Consider the following 22,258-nt stretch of genomic DNA (forward strand, 5'->3'; position numbering starts at 1 on the left):
CTGTTTATCAGGCAGCAACCTCATGGGTTGGCAGAAGGCCTGTTTTTGAACTCGGGGAAAACAGCCTCCTGTTTAGAAGTGTGAAATGTAATATCTAAACAGTTGGGAAATATTTTGGGTGGGGTCAAGGGCAGAGAAGAGAAGGCGTTCACAGATCCATTCTTGTAGGTGGAGCCTTCATCCCAAACACTCAGGGTGCGCAAAGTAGATGACACACATCTTCGCTGTTTTCTTTTCCTTAAGCTTAAGGGAGTCATTTGGGACCGTACCATATTTTTGTCTAGTGCATCGGAAAAAGTACTTCCCGTCTTCAGACTCACACAGGATTTGGCTTCCACTCGCCATTGTGTGATTTTTGCTTAATATGGAGCCTCAACTTACTCATCTGTAAAGAGTGGGTGCAGCGTGGGAGCTGAGAGCGCTGGCTTTGGAGACGGACAGACCCTGGCTTTCTCCCTGACCAGCTAGCTGCCTCTTTGCTGTGTCATCTTGGGAAGTTACTGATCTCCCAGTTTCCTTATCAGTAAAGTGAGGAAAAGAATACCTATCTCCCTCGTGGGTTGTGGTCGGGAGGGAGAGGTGTTGTAAGGGTCAGGTGGTCTGATACAGAAACGCTTTTCAGACAGGACATGTTGCTTTGCCCAGGAAGGGGGCGCTTGTTAANGTTTGGAAGGGGGCGCTTGTTAATCCTTGGAGTGCTTTGCAAGTGAGAAGTCTTTTGCATCAGTATAAGGCTATGATAATTCTTATTCTTTGGTTTATGTCAGTACATGAAGGCCAGAAACTGCCAGAAAAAGGCAGGCGTCAAGGGCATGAGAATTACTGTTTGCAATACCATGTTTTCTAAATTCTAATATATCATCAGTTGAAAGATAGGCCTTTAATCTAATAGCAGATTTACAGGGAGGAAAGAAACACTGCTGTGTTAAATTTATCTACCTATCATATGCATATAAATTTCAGAAATACCACGTAGAAATAATGGGAGTCTCTGAAGGGAGGAGCTAGATCTGGGTGCGGATATAATTTGAGTAAAGGCTGTGCCGTCTGGAGCTCTCCATTTCAAAAGGATGCTATGTAAGAAGCTTCCGAGCCCACTTTTGATCACATAAAGGTGTAGGATTCATGCGGACCGGATTTTTAAGCTGCACAGAAAGAGTGAAAGCAAACCAGAGTCATTAGACGTGACCGTACCAGATATCGGAACTTAGAAGATCGCGCGGACCAATTTTGCAGGATTCTATTAATGAAGATTCTGCAGTCCCGAGTTCTCATGTCCCTTTTGACCATTAAAGGGAGTTGCTGGTATTGATAGATGACAAGGCTGGGCTGCTGTGCAAAGCTGGCTTCTCCATAAACACACCATCGAAAGCCTGTCCACATTCCAACCTCTCTGTAGCCCATCTCCCCATTGGAAGGAGGCTGGCTGCAGCATGAATGGGAGCGGTGAATACAGAGGCTCATCAGAAGGCGATATTCGAGCATTTAATGTACTGCCGTTCTTTTGTATTCTATGGGGAAGAATGGGCACCACACATTAACCTTACTGTAAGTGTGATGCATTTGAACATACAGTGGAAGAACGGCCCAAAGAATATGCATTTCTGCTGTGAGCGGTTTTGAATAAATCAACATAATAGCCCGTGGTTATGAACATATTATGTGGATTGGACAATGATATATACTTTGAGGACCTTGAACTAAATCCACCAGTTAAGAGCCTGTAGGATGGGCTCCAGAAGGACTGGAGTTCTGGGCGTCGAGGTTGTCATACAAAGAAATGAACTGCAGACCACTGGCAGAAGAATTTTCTGGTAACACTCAGCCCAAAGTAAATTTTCAAATGCTCGGGCTGCAGCACAGAATTGACTCACGTCAGATTAATTGGATCTGGACTTTTAAATGTGGGTCAGTTTGGGTTGGAAGTGATTTTATTATCCACAAACTTCTTTGTACCTCTTTTCCCCCCAGAAATACTCAGCTATAATTTTTCTCTGTTGCCAAGGCTCTCTTGTGAAGCTTCTGAGAAGCAGTATATTTTTCTGTTAGATTTCATAAGCAGTAGTGCTAGGTTTTTGATGTAATTATGTTTAGATTTCACAGAAAATTTCAGTGTGTTGAAAGTTTAATTCCAGGGCAACAAGGACTGGTTCCCGGGGCTCAGACCCAGTGAGCCTGGTCTTTGTGTTACTCACGCCAGACCCTTGCCGTGTGACCGTGGGCAAGTCTCGGCATGTTTGACCTCAGGGGCTTAAAAAAAAAAATAGCAGTTATGTATGATTTTTCTTGGTCCACGATAGCTGGGAAACTTAGAGAGTCAATGATCTGTGTCCTCTGCTGTGACCAGAAAGTGGAAAATAAAATGGACAGGGCCTCATAATCTTTGAGAACCTAGATTTTCCTCCTTGTTCTTCTCTTTTTTAATCTCTGGGTACCCTTTAAAAACCTCTTTAACTGGGTACAAGTCTTCCTCCATGACATTTAATACAACTTTATGGACTTCAGTTAAACTCTGAAGTCCCTTTCAGAAAGTTATTATTTTTTTAAAATCTTAAGTGCCTTATTAAACCTGCTGAGGAGGTGCAGTCCTGGGAGACCATTTATCACATGTGAAAACAGTCTAGAGTTAACTCTCTTAGAAACAAAAAAAATAAAAGGCTGATGAAGCTTACACCAACTTCCCATTTTGGACATAATGCTCTGACTGAGTAAAAAGCAATGATTTTTTTTTGTACAAAAAGGTTTTGTATGCTCTTGCTCACTGTTGACAGTTGACAGAGACTTATTTATTTAGCTAAAGATTGGCCCACCTGAATGGTGCTTACCCAGAAGCCCTTGTGAGTGATCCAGGACGTCGGGAAAGGGGTGGGACGTGGGCCTTGGGGAATAAGGGGATGCAGTTCGGTGACTATGAGTCATGTGGAGTTTTTTATGAGGCTACGCATGGAATCAGGAAAGAGAGACTCTGCCTTGGCATCTGGGCCTCGCAGAGACGTGGACAGAATTCACAGCCAACAGGTGTTGCTGGAGGTTGGCTCTGGAAGGCCGAGAAATGGGGTCTCTTCTGGACCCCTGGCTGTTGGAGGGATCTCAGCAGCAGAGCTGCCTGGCACTCCACTCGGGCCTTTGCTGCGTCTCCTCTCATCTGTGTGTGTCTGCTTTGGACCCTCCCGCCTACAGGCCGTCTCCGCTCTGCTGCACCTGCGCGCTCTCCCCCAGCCTCTCTGCGTTCTCTTCTACCTTGCAGATTCCTTCTCTGTATCCCTTTACCTTTGACTTCCGGTTCTTTCTGAGTTCCCAATTTAAAAAACAAAAACAAAAACAAACCCCGGAAAACAAAACCCCAAGAACAAGAAATTGGCCCCGCTCACCCTTGTTTGGATGGTGTGGTTTTGCCTGTTGACATCACTGACCACTGGCCAGCCTTGGCTGGTGTCCTTGGGTAAGATGCTGCCTTCGGTCCAGTTAGCAGGGAGGGTCTGTCACATGGTGCAGAATGTGCAGCCCAGGGTGGAGTAGACCCCCTTAGAAGTGGATGGCGGGTGTGGTAGGCACTATGAGCGGTGTCTAGCTCAGAGGGGGATGCGTGTCTGTAACAGAAAGCTGTTTCTTTCTGCTTGCCTAAGTCAAAGGAGCTTTCCAGGAGGATGTGCTGGGGCGGTCCGAGCAACTCTGAATACTTGGGCATTATTCAGAAGCGGAATTGGGACATGCCTAATTAAGTAGACCAGTCCGACCTTCTGCTTCTTGGGAGACTGTGCGTACAGCTGGAGCTTAGTGTGTTCACCAAGGGCATCTCCGTCACCTGTTTTCACATCTGCTTGTTACCGTGGAGCTTGGCAAGGGCTGATGCGTCAACCTGGCTGAGAGTCCTTATGAAACCAGCTGTGTAGGATCCTAGTTGAGGCAACACTGGTGATGCTTTTTATGTTGGAGAGGTCCATTTGCTAATTCCCCACGCGAGGTTCTGAGCACGAGTTCTACAGAGATGGCGTGAGTGTGGCTCTGAGCACGAGTTCTACAGAGATGGTGTGAGTGTGGTGTCTTCCTTGTCTTTTAGCATATGAAGCGTAGAGCCCAGTGTTCCGTTCCATGTGGTGATAGAACTGTTGTGGCGGGGGCATGAGGGGGGCATACCCATACGCATGTTGTCAATACACACAGGCCTCAAGGAGTCCACATTTAGTTATTTTGGTGCTGACTCAGGAGAAGGGACCTTCTGTCTGCAGCTGATTTGTTTGAATGTGCACATGTGTATTTTGGACACAACCTTGTGAAACCTCTAGGGGCCAGCTAAGGGCCTCAGTGAATGCTCCTTGTTCAGGGTTTTATTTTATTATTATTATTATTTAAAGATTATTTATTTTAGAGAGAGAGAGAATGCATGGGGGTGAGGGGCAGAAGGAGAGAAAAATCTCAAGCAGACTCCCTGCTGAGTGCAGAGCCTGATGTGGGGCTCAGTCCCACAACCCTGAGATCATGACCTGAGCTGAAACCAAGAGTCAGACGCTTAACTGACTGCGCCACCTGGGTGCCCCACGGCAGACAGTGTTGGTTGGAGCGGCGGCGTGGCATACTGTAGTGGAACGGACCAACCAAAACTTTGGGGCCAGATAGGCAGGTCAAAGTTTGTGGCCCCATTCCTTATCATCTGTGTGTTGTAGAAAACTTACTTAATCTGGAGGGACACCTGGGTGGCTCAGTCTGTTAACCGTCCGCCTTCGGCTCAGGTCATGATCCCAGGGTCCTGGGATTGAGCCCCAGATCGGGCTCCCTGCTCAGCAGGAAACGTGCTTCTCCCTCTCCCTCTGCCTGCCACTCCTCCTGCTTATGTGCTCTCTCTTTCTCTCTCTCTCTGACAAATAAATAAATAAAATCTTAAAAACAAACAAGAAAGAAATCTTAGTTAATTTGGAATCTCTTCCCCCTTTCTTTAAAACCAAAGAAACCCTCCTGTAATGGACACCTGTGAGTGCGGTCCCTCTGTCTCCTTGTCTTCATTTTCTCTGACAACAGCTTTTACGTGGGAAGGTCTGATGGAAGGGTGGTATCATGGGCTTTCACCCTCAGCAGAAGGTTGGTGGGACTCTTGCCCCAGATTTACGGAGAAAAAGTTCTGGGGCAGGATTCTAATTGGTCTGGCTTGGGTCAGGTCCTATTTCTGGATCAATCAATGAGGCCAGGAGAGGAGGGGCATTGTGGAAGAAGATGCCAGCTCCCACTGGATCACATGACAGGCTGGTGGTAGGGAGGTCTCTGGGGGAATTTGCAGGAGGCCATCTTTTTAAAAAAGTTTTTAATTAGTAATTGAATTTTGCGTTCAGTGAGTATTGTGAAATTCTCAGCCCTTCGATGTCCGCTGGATGCTCTTCGTGAATTTTCTCCCTTCCCCTATAAAGGAGACCATAAGGGCTAAACCATGTGAGCTAGGAACTGGTCATGGACACCCCATTCTGTAGAATCCACTATCATTCTGGACGTCTTCCCCAGCCTGTTTGCCGTGGCCTCTCCGCTGACCAGGGGCAAGGCCTTCTTGTGTGGTATATTTTTAGGACATGCTGTTGCAGATATAGTTTACCTTGAGCTCCCAAACCTTTGGCTTTTATTATTATTATTCTTTTTAAGTTGGGCAAAGTCTTAATATCACACGTGAGGAAGGAATGCCTGAAAAAGCAACAGGGTTCAGGCGAGGGTATCTGCCAGTCCTTCTCTCTGAGGTGACAAAGAGCTGTGTTCTGTCGAGGCCTACCATGTCCCAGGCCCTGCGCTAAGCTCTTTATAGGCACTTTAAATGGAATCTTTGTGACATTTTAGAGTAAATACCCTTATTAACTCCATATGAGGCGCCTGGGTCTCAAGCAGGTTAATAACTTACCCAGACACGTTCTAAGGACCTTCCAGATGGTCTTTACTTGTGGTCCCCGAGATAGTACCTAAGGGTGACCCTCAACCAGGGGACCACCAAAGCCCATGTTTGGTATAGCTCACGTGAGGAAAGTTTTTTTTTTTTTTTTTTTTTTTACAATACTATATTGAGATGTAATTCACATACCATACAACTCACCCGTTTCAAGTGTACAGCTCCTTGGTTGTCGTCACATCCGGAGCTGTGCAACCCTCACTACCCCCCCGCCCCCGGAACCCAATGTCCATTCGCATTCACTCTCCATTTCCCCCAGTTCCTTCCAAGCCTAGGTGCTTACTACTATATTCTGTCTCTGGGGCTTTGCCTATTCTGGGCTTTCCATGTAAATGGAACCCTACAGTGTGGGGTCTTTTGTGATCCTTCCTTTCCCTGTTGATGGAAGCTTGTCCAAGAGATCCTCTTGGCACCTCGGTCTGCTGGAATTCCATGACCCTGCTGACCACAAGAAACCAGACAGTAGAAACACCCAAGCGAACTTCTGAGTACAAACGAGATGCTGGAATGAGTAGTGGGATGCCTGGTGGGTGAGATCTGGACCTTGGATGGAACGGACTCCTTCCTTTTAATACCTGGGGGCTCCAGTGCCCGTTGGGAGAGGGCTACGTGCTGCCCGAGGAGGGTTGGGCACGAGGTTCCCTGGCATTCCCCTGGCATTTGAAGGTACACAGGGCAGGAGGAGCTGGAGGACCTGTCATTTGTGGTGTTACAGCAGGTGTGCTGCTGTGGTTCTGAGGCCTTGGGTGCCAAGGGGGACTCCAGGGGAGTCTCGGGAAACCTCATTTTCTCTGTGTATTCTCAGCCCCATCCTCCCGATTTTCTCTCCTGGTTCACACTCTGGATATGGGAGTCCTTCACCTTTTCTGTTCCGGGTGCGACAGCTGCAAGGAGTGTTACAGTGTCGGCATTGCACCTGGGACCAAACCTTGCTGGTGCTTGAACTGAAACCCGAGCTGAGCCCGAAACCGCTGTGCAGGTTGTGTGTGAAGGGTTGCCGTCCTGCTGAGGTCTGTCCTCGCTGGCCTGGCACGGGGCTGATGCCAACCCTCTCTAGCAGGTCGCGTGGGCATAGATCCGTGGAGGACTGTCACCTCTCTCAAAATGAGTGGGTTCCTTTGGCTCAGGGGGTGGGGGGCCGGCCTGGAGCTGTGAGGTTGCTGAGGGAAGTAGGGTCGGTGTGCCCCTTCTCCGGTAACGTTCCCCAAGCAGAATGACTCTTCAGGCAAATGGCTGTTAATAAGTGGGCAAAGAGCTTTTCAAGTCACTCGTTTGCTTATAAACTAGTTAAATAAAAGGAACCCATACAGATGTTCCTGCTTGGAAAGCTGGCAGGGGGATATGAGTTTTTATTTGATAGCAAGTGACTTGGTGGGTGCTCCTAGCTTGCTTCTTACCTGATCTCCAGCCATCTGTGGTTTCCTGCCTGCCTTTTGGGTGGGGGGAAAAACACACAGAAGAAACAGCGTGCTTCCTTGTATATGTCACAGTAACAATGTGGGGCTTGGCACTGGGTCCAAGACCTTTCTGGTGTCTTAGGGAGAAATGCAGAGACCAGGGTTCTTAATAAATTCAGGTGTTAAGTGCTGAGTGATGAACCTGGCCCCTGAGCCGGAGTGACTACACTCATCATGTCCCCGGGGGTGGGTGTGGACCCTAGAATGCAGGTGACCGGCCATGTTTCCATAGGGCAGAGCCAGGTGGCCTGGTGTGTGGGTGGCAGTGCAAGGCTGCATACGGTCCCACACTGTCCACCTGGTGGTGTGTGCGTGCGTCTGTCTTTCAAGCAGGTGAAAGACAGTCTAGAATTCTGACAGCGAGCAGCATTCCCAGACTCCCTTTCCTCTTGGGGTCTGGAGAGAAAGAACTGTCGAGTTACATTGTGCCAACCCTGAAAGCCTAGGTTTTGATGTGATCATGAAAGTGTCTGGACTTAAATGGTCACAAGATGTTCCTGACTCTTCCCCTTTGGAGGTGCTTCCGGTCCCGTTTCCATTCTCGTGAGCCTCCCGACCTGTTGGCCTCGGCATGAGTCACTGAGCCAGACTGCTGCCCATCCCAGTGGCCTGGATGACTCCGGGCGGGAGCTGCTGGCACAATGTCCAGAAAACAAACCACACCCCAGGCATGATGATGCATTGTCGCCTTTCTCTGCTCCAGACCAGCGGCACCGGGGTCTCGCGATGGGTCTGGGGTTCATACCCCATCATCTGGTGCTGCGCTGGCCTCTTGGGTCCATCACTGGTGGGCTGGTGTGGCTGGTCTGTCTGGTCAGCAGGGGAGTACTTACACGTGACATTCAGAGGGTGGTCAGCTTGACTGTAGTCCCTCAAAGGTCAGCAAGGGTGTTGAGGTTAGCATAGCACCTCTCTTCCTTGAGTGCAAATGTGACCATGGATCTTGTGGAGACTCAGACTCGCTTTGTGCAGAACATTCTAGATTTATAAATTAGACTTGGGCTTCATTGTTTATTTTATAGTTTGGATTCTTTCATTAAGGAGATCAGAGGCAAAAAAACCATTATTTTGCCAGCCAGCTACCAACAGACTCCCCTGACTCTGAAAAGGTATTAGTTTGAGTTTTTTTTGAGGGACTAGGTTCTTTATTATAGATCAGCAGATTACTAAAGGTCTGTGATTTTAAAGTGATCGAAACATAACAGGAACCCCTTCCCCTTTGCCTTGAGCCGCGCACTTATCTTGCCAGTACTGTCACTTCCTACATTTGTAAATGACAACATTAGGGGCCCTATTCAAAGAGTTGGAGGGCTCCTGGGACCTTGGACATAGCTGGAGGCTACCCACTAGCCCCTGACGGGCTCCTGGGGCATCTGCATCACCATAGTTTTCTGGGGATTTGGATTAGGGTTGGGTGATTTTTGCTGCTTCTGCCAAAGTGATTGGGGTACTTTTTCAGGCCAGAGCCTCTGGATCAGTCCACGCCGGGGGGCTATTTTCCCATCAGTTTCCTGTAACTCATTGGTTCTCACCTGGGCGAGTTTGCTCCCCACGAGACATCTGACAATGTCTGGCTGCATTTTTGGTTGTCATAGCTGGACAGGGGATGCTACTGTCATCTAGTGGGTAGTAGGGATGTTGCTGGGGCAGCCCCCCGCCGCTGGAGTGGTCAAATGTCGGTAATGCCGACATGGAGAAAGTCTGCTTTAACCTAAGTGATTACTGAACAGCCCTCCCTCCTGAAAGAAGAGAACACACGCAGGTATAGGAAAGAAGATTTTAAAATGAGTGGTACACCAATTTGCAGGTGGACCTTTTAAGCTGTCTCCCCCCCACCCCCCATTACATTATGGACTTAAAGAATATCTTGGTGGTTTACTAGAGTGTTCATCTCATCAAAAAAAATTAAAGATAAATACTACACGAGCATGAGGTTATAAACTAGCATTTTCTCAGGCTTTGGAGAGGCCTGTGCCACAGAGGGTGGTCCGTGAGCCGTGTTCTGTGTGCTGTCGTCCGGTGGTGGGTTTGTACCCCACTAGGTTAGTAGAAGAGATCATGTGAAGTCAGTACATTTGTGCTTCTCAAAACCCTAGTCTTCTGCTCTTCTCATCATCTTTTGTTTTTTTAGAGATCCAAAACAAGTCCTCTTGCTTCTCCTGGAATACTGCAAGTTTTGTTTGTTTGTTTGTTTGTTTGTTTTTAAAGGTATAGTTTTTAAAGGTATAGTTCCAGATTACCTTCTAGAATTCGCATTTTGCTTTCTAAGTCGTGTTCTTAAAAGGAACCCTCTATTGACAATACATCATAAGTTTCATGGCTCCTCCATGACATTTCTGGGGAAGTAAATGAAAGGTGTAAATTAAGAAAAGCAAGTGTTTGTGGTTCCCACTTTAACCTTCTGTAATGTTAAATGGCTTTGTTGAAGAGGGCTGTCACTGCTCTTGAAAACTTGGGAAAATCCACAGCAAGCTGTGCCATTAGTTGCCTTTGGGAGCACAGGATGTTTGATGTGAAAATTATATGGCCACATCTAATTGGGTGTATTTTCACCCCACCGGATATCAGCTCAAGAGATGACTCTTCCCCCTCCCCTGCTTTTTGAGCTAAATTGTTTAACCTGAATTTCGTGCTGTTGAGAATTGCATTCCAATAATCCAAGTGCCATTTTCAAATATCTTTTGTTTAGTAGCATGTATGTATGACCCAGCCATGTACCTTTCTAGACATCTGGCAAGAACTGGTCATCAATCCCTCCCTGATTTGGGGGATGATAAAGCCTATGACCCCACCCTTCCCCCCCAGTTTACACTCCTCCCTGTGCCCTGTGGAAACCTAGCCAGCCAGTGGAGAATAGAAAATAGAAGCTCTCTGGACTTCGGCTTCCTGTAAAATGGGAATAATAATTCTTATCCTGCCTGTTTCCCAGAGTTGTGTATTCGTTTCAAATGAAGTGTGCTCAGAATTCAAAGAGAAAGCAGATAATGGCAATTGGGACAATTGAAACATCAAAAAATAAGTTTATTCACATACCATACAGTTCACCCATTTGAAGTGTACAGTTTAGCGGGTTTTGGTGTATTTACAGTTTTGCAGCCTTCACCACGATTAATTTTAGGACATTTTCATCACCTCCGAACCAAAAGAAACTCCATTATCTATTCATATCACTCCCTATTTCCCCCAGTGCATTTGCTGTCCCCCCATCTATTCTCTGTCTTCATGGATTTGCCTCTTCCGGGCATTTCGTACATACGGAATTGAGCAAGATGTGCCCCTTGGTGACTGGCTTCTTTCCCTCAGCATAATGTTCTCAAGATCCATCCATGTTGTGGCATCCGTCAGTATTCTGTAATATTCCGCCATATGGATAGATCCCATTTTGTTGACCTATCAGCTGATGGTAAACGTCAGAATTTTAAAAATATAAGCTAGACCATTTGCTTTAGTTTTCAAAATTATCCCTTCGCTCTCATTGGAAGTTAAGTGCTGTTATGGTAAACACTGTATGGGGCAAAGATTTCCAAGTCTACGAGTGGTCTTCATATTGGAGCAAACACTAACCTCAACGGATTCTACCTGGAACCAGATATTGGGTAAAGATGACTGCATAGTTCCTCTTCTCCCTGAAACACAAGGCTTTTCATGTGTAAAGGTAATAACTGTTTTGCTTGGTGACTTTTTCTGTGGGTTGGCTGAGGATTGAGGCGGTATCTCCAGTGACTCAGGCCTGTCCCTGATAGCAGGACGGTCTCCTTTGTCCCCATTTTCTCCTCTGGTGCTCATCACTCAAATGGCATCCAAAAGATTGTGATCTGATGAGGTTATTTCCAGCCTGGGGAGTCTTTTTTTTTTTTTTTTTTTTTTTTTGGTGTGTGTGTGGTTTGCTTGTTACTGTTTTGGTTGTTGATTTTACCTGTTGTAAATATTTAGAGGCCCAGGTATGTTTACGCTCTGGAGGTAGGGAAATGCACTGGCTGCAGTCCGTTCTGGGGTTGGTGTGGCCGAGGGTGGAGTTTCTCTGCGTGGGTAGACCCAGCCTCGGTCAGCTGCCTTGTCATCGCTGCTGATCGCTCGCCTCCAATACCCGAGGGCATTAATACCCCAAAGTACTCGGAGGAGACACTTTGCAAGGAAAACCTGAATTTTTTGTTTTCTTTATTGGCTGCGTGTGTTAAACATAGGAAGGTGAATCTCACTTTAAGAAGCAGGGAACCCTGAATGGTCTTTGAGAGAACCCTGAAAATTAAGCGTTCTCTCGGAACCACCTAGATGAGAACATGTGATCCTTATTCTGGGCTCTACGTGCTAGCAGGTGGGCCATCCATTTGGTGGTGGGAAGGAACGGGAGTAAGATGGGGTGACTCCTCCAGTTTGTGTGTGTGCTTTCTCTGTTGCTGCATGCACCCACATACACGCACACACACACACACACACACGCGTGCGCGCACACACACATGCTCGCACGTACACACACATTTAGGATTTTTTTTTTCCCTCTCAAGACTCTTTAACCTGACTTTTACTAACAAAGCAGCTGACTCAGGCAGGGTCTTCCTTGAGGAAAACAATGCTGCCTTCAGCCGTATCGCCACAGCCCCCGGGCACATGCCCAGCAACAGCCGTGGTGCTGGTTCAAGGTAATCTGATTGGCAATAGCTGGATTCTTTCTGGGGCTGACAGAAACGGGCCAGTGTCGTTTCGGAACCAGGGATGTTAGTGAATGGAGCTGGTGAGCCTTTCCCCAAATTCTTGCGTACCTTCCCATTCTGAATGAGGTGGTGTCCGGGGTTGGTCCTGCCTGTGGGAATCCATTGCTTTGGAATATTTATATCCTTAGATCCTTCCAATGGGATCCTTCCTTTTATAATGTTTGGAGAGAACTTCTTTCCAAACTATTTCAATTTACTATTAGTTTTTGTGCAGTTAGGATCGTGCTTTCATAAACCCCGAGGTTTTAAATAAACCCCGAGGATTTAAATAACATTTTCTCATAAATCTGCCCTCATCTGCCCAGTGACTCCGTTACCACACCAAAGAAGCCCCTCTGGAGTTCGATGTTGTCAGGAAACATATTAGCAGAAAATAGTATGGTATCTAATGCTAATAATTGGTTAGTGGAGATGAGAAAGGAAGAAATGTAATTGGGGCTCCTGTGGCTAACAAGATGTGAATTACGAAAACGTTTCCAGGAGAGATTCCAGGGTTGTTCCAGAAACCTGTTATTTGCATTTTAAAACATTGGGTCTCCACCGATAGGGAAGGGCGGTGCTTGCTGGTTATCCACACTGCTTTCTCTCGCAGAGTGGGGCACTTCAAATTTCCTGAGTGGTAAGTGGATCCCAGGCACACCCAGCCCCTGTGTTGTCTCTGTGGCCACGCTCAGTCCCATTTGGGCTGCTTGTGTCTGTCTTTTTGCAGGAGATACATTGGTTTTGAAGGAGAGGCTCAAGTGGTAGACAGTACAAGCCCCAGTCAGCCCCCGTCCTCCTGCCTCCTCGATTCTGCTCTGGGCTGCTCATGGTCCCCGGTGGCGTACTGTGGACCTGCATTCCTTCACAAAGGCTAGCCTGGGACAAGGACCCTCGCTGCAGCGGGCATCTCGTGAAAGGCACAGTATCACGTGCCCTCCATGAGCTGGATTCACAGCGCTTTCTGCAGCCTGTGGTCCTTGGACCTGAGCTTCCACCTCCAGGTCTTTCATATCAGTGATGTCTGTACAGTAGCTGGGCTTGTAGTTTAGGTCAACCCTCGGGGATCAACTCCTGTTCTCTCAGAGTAATCGCTGAGCATGGTTTTGTTGAGCTCGCTGGCACCCTGCCTGTCTGGGGAGATTACATTGTTAAGGCAGCGACTCTCGGATCCATATGCACGTAATGGAGGTGGAGGTTGGTTGCAGGGAGAAGCTTCACTTTGCACGTGCTGAGGTCACCATGGAACCTCCTCCCTGTCTGAGGAAGCGGATGGGAGAGATTCACCGGTGCTCCACCAGCGTCTGGGTGTCCAGGGAATTAGTGCGGCCTCAGAAAGGACGTCGTTGAGCGTTCCAGCGGTGTCTGTTAGAAATTCATTCATTTTTTGCATGGCTTGGCTGATTTCCCAATATTAAGGTTAGCCATTTGACATTTTACCTTTCATCCTTGACCTTCACTTAAAAAGCTAATTTAGTGTTAATACCGTCTGAATAGTAAAATTATCTCCTTTATTCAAAATTACCCAAGTAAGTTCTTTTTACTTTATCCCAAACTCTTTTTTGTTTTAAAGATTTTATTTATTTATTAGCACACGCGCGAGAGGGAGGGAACACGAGCAGGGCGACGGGGCAGATGCAGAAGGAGAAGCAAACTCTCCGCTGAGCGGGGAGCCCGACGCAGGGCTCGGTCATGACCTGACCTGANAACTCTTTTTTGTTTTAAAGATTTTATTTATTTATTAGCACACGCGCGAGAGGGAGGGAACACGGAGCAGGGCGACGGGGCAGATGCAGAAGGAGAAGCAAACTCTCCGCTGAGCGGGGAGCCCGACGCAGGGCTCGGTCATGACCTGAGCTGAAGGCAGACGCTTAACCTACTGAGCCATCCAGGCGCCCCCTTTATTCCAAATTCTTTTAAGAAACTATTTTATACCTACTTTTCCTTTGTTGTTTATGATACTGTAATGAAAAAAATATGTTTTATCTCCATCTTCTCACTATCTGATACTTAGAAGTATTTTTTTTTCTCCCAGAAAACATTTTTTTTTTGGCCAGGCCATGTGGAGCTTTTATCTGGTACAAGGACGTGTTACCATGCACGTGTTGCCTTTTCTCCTCGGATGTAACTTTCTTCAGTAAATATCTCCTCCTAGGATTTGAGGGCCACGTTCAGAAATCAAGGTGCAGTGGATTTGTACTTAGAGCCATTTGAGGACCTAATGAGTTCTCCTCCTCTGCGCTCTGCTCTCCCTGAAGAGTTGGAGCATGTTGGAGGTAGGCGGGGCCTTTAGAAGGCACCCTCAAGTGACCCGACCACCTGAGCCTCAGAAATGGGGGCACACAGCTAGTTCCTGGGAGATGGCAGTGACTCTGAGGCCCTGCATCTGTCTCTGCTGAGGTGGAGAAGAGGTGAACTTTGCGTTGTAAAAAGGCACGTGAAAGGATGGAAATTGGCTTCCTCCTGTTTTGTCTTCCATTTGGACCCTGGTCTTTCTCAGCCAGGTGAGGTCCGTGAGGGCCAAGGCAGACTTCATTTCTGCACCCCGTGAATGTAGGGATGGTGGTCGTGTTCTTCCTCCCACCAGTCTGTGAGCTGGCCACTTGCCATTCCTGACTGTAGGCCACGGTCTGCCATATTTGATGACACCTGCCGATCTCTGTCTGCACGCAGGTGTGCACACGTGTGCCCACATGTTTGTGCCTCGCATAGACTCCTCACTTTGTCACTCGCACGTGCTCACAGTTCTGAAACATAACCATGAAGAAAAGATGTTGCTTTCCACTGGCCACGTCCGTGATCGCGTCCTGGTTTGGCTTTACCTTTAACGACAAAAATGGTGGCTTGTCTGCAGCTCTGATTACAGTTTCTTTGCATCTGTGTTAAGTTGTTTGACAACATATTTCGAATGTAATTAGTTCCCACCAAAGTTACCTCACTTTCAGAGGTGAGAATTATTGATGGGGCTTCAAGCTAGAGCAGCACGACCTGTAAAGACCTGAACTCTTTCTGAGGTGACATATGTGTCTGTGGGCTTTGGTTGGATGGGTGGATGGGTGACTGCTATTGCTTATTTTTTAGTGTCCTTGTTTGTACATACGTGATTTGTGAGTAAATGATAAAGAGATACAAGGATTTTACCCTCTTAGCAATTAAAAAAAAAATTGTCGTTTTGCTCATTGGCTTCTTAAATGGACTGGCTCTTGCCAGTGCCTTTTTCTCAAATGGATTTCCTTTTTTTTTTTTTTTAATTAGAGATTTTATTTATTTATTTGAGAGAGAGAGGGAGGGAGAGACAGAGAGAGAACGACCAAGGGGATGGCAGAGGCAGAGGGAGAAGCAGACTCCCCGATGAGCAGGGAGCCTGATGCAGAGCTCGATCCCAGGGCCCTGAGATCATGACCTGAGCCAAAGGCAGATGCTTAACCCACTGAGCCACCCAGGTGCTCCTCAAATGGATTTCTTATTCCTTCAAAGATATTGTAGTTTCAAAATAAAATTCTTCCATGTTATATACATAGAACCCTGAACTCATTTTTAAAGTCTGGGTTTTGCTTTGTTCTTTTCTGTGTAATCCTGGGTAAGTCCTTTTATGTCTAGACATAGAGATTTAAAATAAAAATGATAAAGAACTTGATTACACAATTTATAAGACCCATTGCATTTCACAATTCTGATTTCTTTTAGAGACCCACAAATAAGCCTTTCCCTCTTGCTTGGGAGAGAAAACACATAAAAAAAGTGACCCAAATATATCAGGGTTTTCCAGAGAAACAGAACCAATGGGGTGTGTGTATGTATGTATGTATGTATGCGTATAACGAGATTTATTGTGAGGAACTGGCTCACGCCATGTTGAAGACAGGCAAGTCCCAAGATCTGCAGTAGGCAAGTTAGAGACGGGAGAGAGCTTATGATGTGGTCCAGGCCGCATTCAAAGGCCTGCGAACCAAGAGAGCTGATGGTGGAGTTCATGTCCAAAGACTGCCAGGCTGGAGGCCCTGGAAGAGCCCAGGTTGCAGTTTGAGTCTGAAGGCGTAGAGAAACCAGTGCTGCACTTGAAGGCAGCCGGGCAGGAGCAGGAGGCCCTCCTTTTGGGGGAGGATCGGCCTTCAGTGGATTGGATGAGGCCCACCCACATGAGGGAGGGCATCAGTTTTATTTAGTCTGCCAATTTTCTGTTTTTGTTTTTGTTTGTTTTATAGAGGGGGAGGGAGGAGAGAGAGAGAGAGAGAGAGAGAGAGAGAGAGAGAGAGAATTTCAAGCAGACTCCACACCCATCGTGGAGCCTGACATAGGGCTCAGTCCCACCACCCTGAGATCGTGACCTGAGCCGAGACCAAGAGTCAGACGCTTAACTGACTGAGCCACCCAGGCACCCCTAGTCTGTTAGTGTTAATGCTGAACATGTCCAAAACTACAGAAACAGAGTAAGGTTTGACCAAATACCTGGGCCCCCCGTGGCACAATCAGGTCGACACATAAAATTAACCAACACATCAAACTTTCCTGAGACAAAATTTAAAACTTCTTTTTCTTTCTGTCTCAAAGGTGGGCTCAGAACTCTAATAGCCAATAGCTGTTGGCCACATTGGGCCTGAATAACATTATTTCATACACAGTCTTTCTCTCTGGAGGCTTTAGTATTTTTTAGGGTTTTTGTTTCTTCAATGCTTTCAGCTCCTCCTTCTATATTCCTTTCTTTTATTTTTTCTGGTGAAGCAAATTTTACTTTCTAGCTCATTGGGTTCCATTCTACTGCATTTAATATTTGAATACTGTCCAGCCACTTGGTGAAGGGGGGGCTATAAGCTCGAAAAAACCCAACAGAGTAGAGTATACAAATATTGCCACAACTTTCTTGGTGACACATCTTGATTCTTGACCCGTGTGGCCATGCCCCAGACCAGTCAGCAGCTGTGTCATCAGGTGCTGAGTCCCTGGTGAAAATGAAACCCACCACGCGCTCTGCCTGCTTTCTCTCTTCACATGCCTCCGCTTCGGACCTTCACCTTCCCCTTCCCCAGGCGAAGTGCATCTCTCCAAGTCCTCCCTCACAAACGGGCAGTGTAGCTGGAGAAAGCTAGGAGGCAGATTTGGTGCTGTTCAGTATTCGTGGCTCCCACCTTCTGGAGACCACATCTTAAAGTTGGTCTGCGTGGCCCGTGGAGTCAGCAGTGCTAGGCGAGCAGGAGGGCCGAATGTCAGTTCCCACAGGTGCTATTGCTCGGGGTCCCTCTCCCCATCCCAGACAGTGGCCGCAAGCCACAGTCATTCTTCTTTCAAAAAGTACCAGGTGCCTATTCCAAAATACTGCCTTATAACAACCCCCTCATTGTGCCAGGAGCATGAAACTCACGAAGCCTTCATTTACTTTTCCTGGAGTGTCTCTAGTTCTTTCCACATTACCCCTTGATTCGTGGATGGTCAATGATTGAGGTCAGTCTGGCTTAGGTGACTCGCCTACTCCAGTCAGGATGCCTCTCTTTCCCTGTCCTCAAACCCAACCCAAACTGGCCTCAGAAAAATGCGTGTATTGACTGAAAAGTGCCCAGGTGGCATGCATTAGGTATGGCTGGATCTAGGGGCTCATTTCTTCTCCCTGACTCTGGGTTGATTGATGTCCCCTGATGAAAGCAGGTTGAAGTCCAGAGAGATCTTCTCTTCCCCCACGATTCTGAACCAGTGGTTGTGGCCAGGGAGTGTAATATGCTGAGTGCAGTTGGACCGAGGGGTCTACTCCACGTAAACGACATGGCTTGAGAGTTGGGGTGGTACCTCCTAAACAATTCAAGGTACTCCTACCAGAACAAGTGCAGATGGATGCTAGGCAGAAAACTCGGGGGAGGTCTTCTTCTAAGCTTTACTATCCGTTGAAGAGTTTTGTGTTTATTAGGGGGCGATTCCGCTACAGTTCTTTCCCATTACAAAATGATTTTGTGTTTGTAGGTGCATTTGAATTTGTTTACAAGACATTTTTTTTACCCTCCAAAATTTGAAGTGGCTTAGAAGACTTCACATTATACACAAAGATTGGAAATGAATATTTAAAGAAATGAGAAAAAAGAAAAAAAGAAAAGCAGGGTAGGCCCAGAAGAGATGATGAGGGACAAGGCTTATCTTACACATCTCAAAGCTGGGAGCGCCTAAAGAGTTGGTTGAAGTGACGTGCAGATTTGGCTCGGAGGCTCCCAGATCTGGATCTTAGACAGAGGGGTGTGTGTGTGTTTCTGTGTGCGCGCGCGTGCGCAACTTGTCCCCATAAGCCACAGGCCCCTGTGGGAGTATAGACCCCGAGGAAGGGCCATGGGAAGATAATCCAGATGCCGTGGTCTTTGGTAACCTTAGATGCATTGCTTCTCCAACTCCTCTGGGGCACTTGCCCTTGGGAGCCTTGCCTCTTTGCTCTCAGCACAGTGTTAGAAAACAAAGCAAACAGACAGGGATTTAAACCCCCATATCGCTGGGTTCCTTCCAGGAACAATGGGAGGTTTAAACCATGTCACCTCTGGTGGGAGACAGTAATGTGAGTCACCACTGTGACAAGGCAGGATAGGATTACCTTAGTTGTAAAGCTGGGCCGATCTTGAAGATGGACTCCTGCTTGCTTAATGACTCACATTCCTGTTTACAAATGAGCGCTGCGGGGAATGCAGAGTGGCAGGTTCTGTTTCCCAGACCGAGACCAGAGACCGCCAGCCACGGGCAGCCACTGCTTCCTCTGAGGGCTCGGCTGCCCTTTCTGGGGTGGGAGACCTCTGGCTTCTGGCCATGGTGGCTTTCCAAGTCCAGGCACAGGGACAGCTGCAGCCAGGGCCCTGGGGTAACCCCAGTTTGCTGACCACGTGGCCCCTTCCCACTTGGGAGTTCACGTGGCCTTTGAACGCTTATAATCCACCTGGATCCTCCCCTCACCCCCCACCATGGGAGGACCAGGTAATATGGTAACCATGTAAATTGTTCTGGAAATTGGTTGCTGTTTTGTAGAATTTGTCCTCTATTTCAGTCAATTTCCTATCTCCCAGAGTCTTTAGCACCCACTGTGCTCATTCTGTTGCTCATGGGTGAACGTCAGAACATAAGATACTGGGTTTTGGGCTCAATCTCATATTCTTATTCCTGAGTTCTGTTATTCAGGATTAAGAAGGGTAAAGACATGGCATTTTTTCCCTCATATAAACCCTTTAAAAACTAGAGTAGAGAAATCATACATCAATACAAAGGACACAGACATTTTCCTTTTTAAAAGACAATTAGAGTGATATTTCTCTGTTGTGAAATAACCCCTCTTGGATCCCAGGTCTCTCTCTATGCCCCTAAATCCTCTATCCTATTGATAGTGCAGTAGTCAGCATCTGGATGGGCAACCGAGTCTACACAGCAGTACCATGAGTTGACTGAGACCTGGTCCATATTCCTCTTCTGCCATTTACTCGCTGTGTGACCTTGGGCATGCTCCTTAACGTCTCTGAGTCAGTTTCCTCCTCTGCAAAATGGGCACGATACCTACCTCACAGGGTGGTTGTGAGGAGCGGCTGGACAACGTGCACGTTCCCGTCTAAAGCACAGGGTAGGCAGGCGGGGAGCCGAAGCTGCAGGCCTGCTAGAGCTCCAGTTGCGCTGAAATGCAGCATGGCACACGCTTCTTGAGCACGCAAGGTGCGTGCTGCCAGATGTTTCCCGGGGGTCCAGAGATATAGGTGTAGTTGCCTCTCTCCAAAAAATTGTAGTCCAGCAGAGGGGAAGGTGACTAGACGGATCCCCAATAGCTCTAGGATTGGGTGGAACCATATGTGATTGCATTTTTGTAGGGTAGCAATACCAGCAGTATCACATGGTTTCAATTAATAGAAGATTCAGTAAGGTAAGTTGAGAGAGAGAGAGGGAGGGAATGCCGGCCAGCTGGCCCACTGGGGGCTCAGAGCAAGGAGCGGCCAAGGCCACTGGGGGAAGGATGGGCAGAGGTGGGGGCAGCGGGCAAGGATGCGGCAGAAACGCCGCAGAGAGGAGGCCGTGGTTAAGATGTTGCTGGGGGGGCCCGAAGCTGGAAGGCAGGGAGGTGGAAGAGCCCAGGGGTCTCATCGGGAACCATCGTCCCCCTTGCTTGGAGTTTGTAGAGAAGTGTGGGGTCAGGGAAGAAAGTCAGGCTGGGGGCCGTGAATGCCGTGGTGACTGCATCCCCCTCCCTCCCAAGCCTCACTCTGTTCCCCTTTCTTCCTGGCAGCAGTGCCCCCTCCCTTGCTGCACTCAGGGACATGACTGTCAGCACTTCTACCCCCCCTCAGACTTCACTGTCAGCACTCAAGTCTTCAGGGACATGAAAAGGAGCCACTCCTTACACAAGGTTGGGGAGCCCTGGTGTTTGGAGGTAGGTCTCGGAGCAGAATGACGGTATGAGACAAGCTAGCTCTGAAATGAAACCACCCATCCAAAGTTTACCTCGCGCTAGGGCAGGGCCCACGCGCCATGGCCCCTGAATTCCCGTCAGGTTGCCGTCATGTCGGGTGCCATGATGTCTGGGTGTTGTGATCACTGATAGGTTTATCACCGCCATAGAATGCCAGTTTACGAGGAGAGGGTGGAGGGTGGTGCCCCTGTGAACCCCAGGTGCCCGGCTCCCAGGAGAGGCTATACGTGGTCCAGTGTCATGCGTAGCTTCTGTGAGAGTGATGAATAGTATGTCATCCCATTAAACTTGACCCCAGGAAATGATTTCCTGGGATCTTTCACACAGCTCCCAGGGGGAAAGAGAAGTTGTTACCTCAATTTTGCCTTTGTTCTTAGTTATTTAGAACTTATAGATTCTCTTGGAGACTTGGGGGTGCTGAAAACTGCTCAGTCCTCTGCAGTGGGACCTTCCTGAGGCAGCTGTGAATGGCTTTTCTTGCAGACCTGGCTGTCCAAGGACAGGAAGCATTGTTAATTTCCTTTAAATAATTCAATACGATGTCAATACCTCACATTGCTCCATGCTTGGGAGTGACAGTTCTCTTCAAATTAGCAGTCCCCAAGAACATGCTTTCGTTTTCAGAAAAGCCAAAGTCAACGCAGATAAAAAAATTTTGATGGAACTCTTTAGACTTAAATGGCAAATGATTTAGTATTAATGCTAGTTGTTTTTTAAAGAAAGAATGAATATTTAAGAGCCAATGAGTGAAACTTCTGTAACTTTTAAAAACATTCATAGTATACTTCCTATGTGCTGGGTGCTGTGTTGGGTATTAGGCTTAATATTGGGATGCGTTTCTTTTCTCATCATTCCTGTGTCTGAACTTGAGAAAGACTTCACAGAACTGGAATTGGACCTTGCAGTAGTTCTGAATTTTCTTCTCACTTGATGTGACACCAAGGGTGCTTCCGTACACTAAGACGTGTCTTAATTCTGGTCCTTAACTTCGTGTGTTGGTGTCACGTGGAAATCTTCCTATGTCGTGGCCCCCTCTTCAGCCAGATGGGAATCAAACTGAAGATGTTTCTGGTCTTCTCCTCCTGTGCTGGTCCCTGTACTCAGATTGCCTAGAGCCCATGAACGGAGAAAGCCCGTGTCCTTTGATGGGTCTAGGGGTGACGGGACAGGGAGGCCTTCTTCTGTGCAGTAGCTGTAGCCCGAGAGAAGCCTTTCCCAGCAGCCCCCCCACCCCCCGCCCGCCGGTCCAGCTGTAACCAGTGTAGCTAGCTGTTCTGACTGTGGGTGAGGCCACGCTGCGCACAGCCACCCCTCCATCGGAGCCCGGCAAATGGTAACTCATTAATCTTCGGCCGGAGTGGTGAGGTAGACAAAGGAGAACCAGGCATTCATTTTGAGTAAGAGGAAAATAAAAGAGGAAGACTGGGTTTCTTCCTTATAACTCGAGATCCGCAGGCGCCACTTAGATCCCTGACACTGTGACTATGTTCATTTCTCAGCTTTGCCCTCAGGACACAGAAACAAGTTCTGGGGAACCATCAGTAAGCCCCGCTTCCAGGATTGGGTCTAAGTCCCTAAACTGTGAATAGTCCAGACACACAGACACCACTGGGGGGCTGTGAGAACTTGGGCAAGTTCCCTAGCCGCTCCGTGCCTCAGTTTCCCTGCTGGCAAAGGGAAATCACACGTGGGCTGCTGTGAGTGTACAGAGTGGGACTTGGCCAGAGGAGCTGGTGTCTGGCAGGAGTACTCAGCAGGACCCCTGGGGACTCGCACACCGAAC

General features: G+C 47.7%; 1 protein-coding gene across 14 annotated transcripts in view; it reads left to right on the forward strand.

Annotated features, from left to right (window-relative positions):
• Window positions 1-22,258, forward strand: part of TCF7L2 (transcription factor 7 like 2) — a 185,481-nt gene that overhangs the window by 92,336 nt on the left and 70,887 nt on the right. For 8 of the 14 annotated variants that reach the window (XM_011231860.3, XM_019805796.2, XM_019805785.2 and 5 more), the window contains exon 3: window positions 20,293-20,436. The exons of 4 other annotated variants lie outside the window; for them this stretch is intronic. In XM_011231860.3, the coding sequence (XP_011230162.1) occupies window positions 20,293-20,436 (144 nt within the window). The remainder of the gene's footprint in view (window positions 1-20,292; window positions 20,437-22,258) is intronic. 2 more of the 14 variants (XM_034663291.1, XM_019805791.2) reach the window with 1 other exon arrangement.

Source organism: Ailuropoda melanoleuca, chromosome 6, assembly GCF_002007445.2.
Source record: "Ailuropoda melanoleuca isolate Jingjing chromosome 6, ASM200744v2, whole genome shotgun sequence".
NCBI lineage: Eukaryota > Metazoa > Chordata > Mammalia > Carnivora > Ursidae > Ailuropoda > Ailuropoda melanoleuca.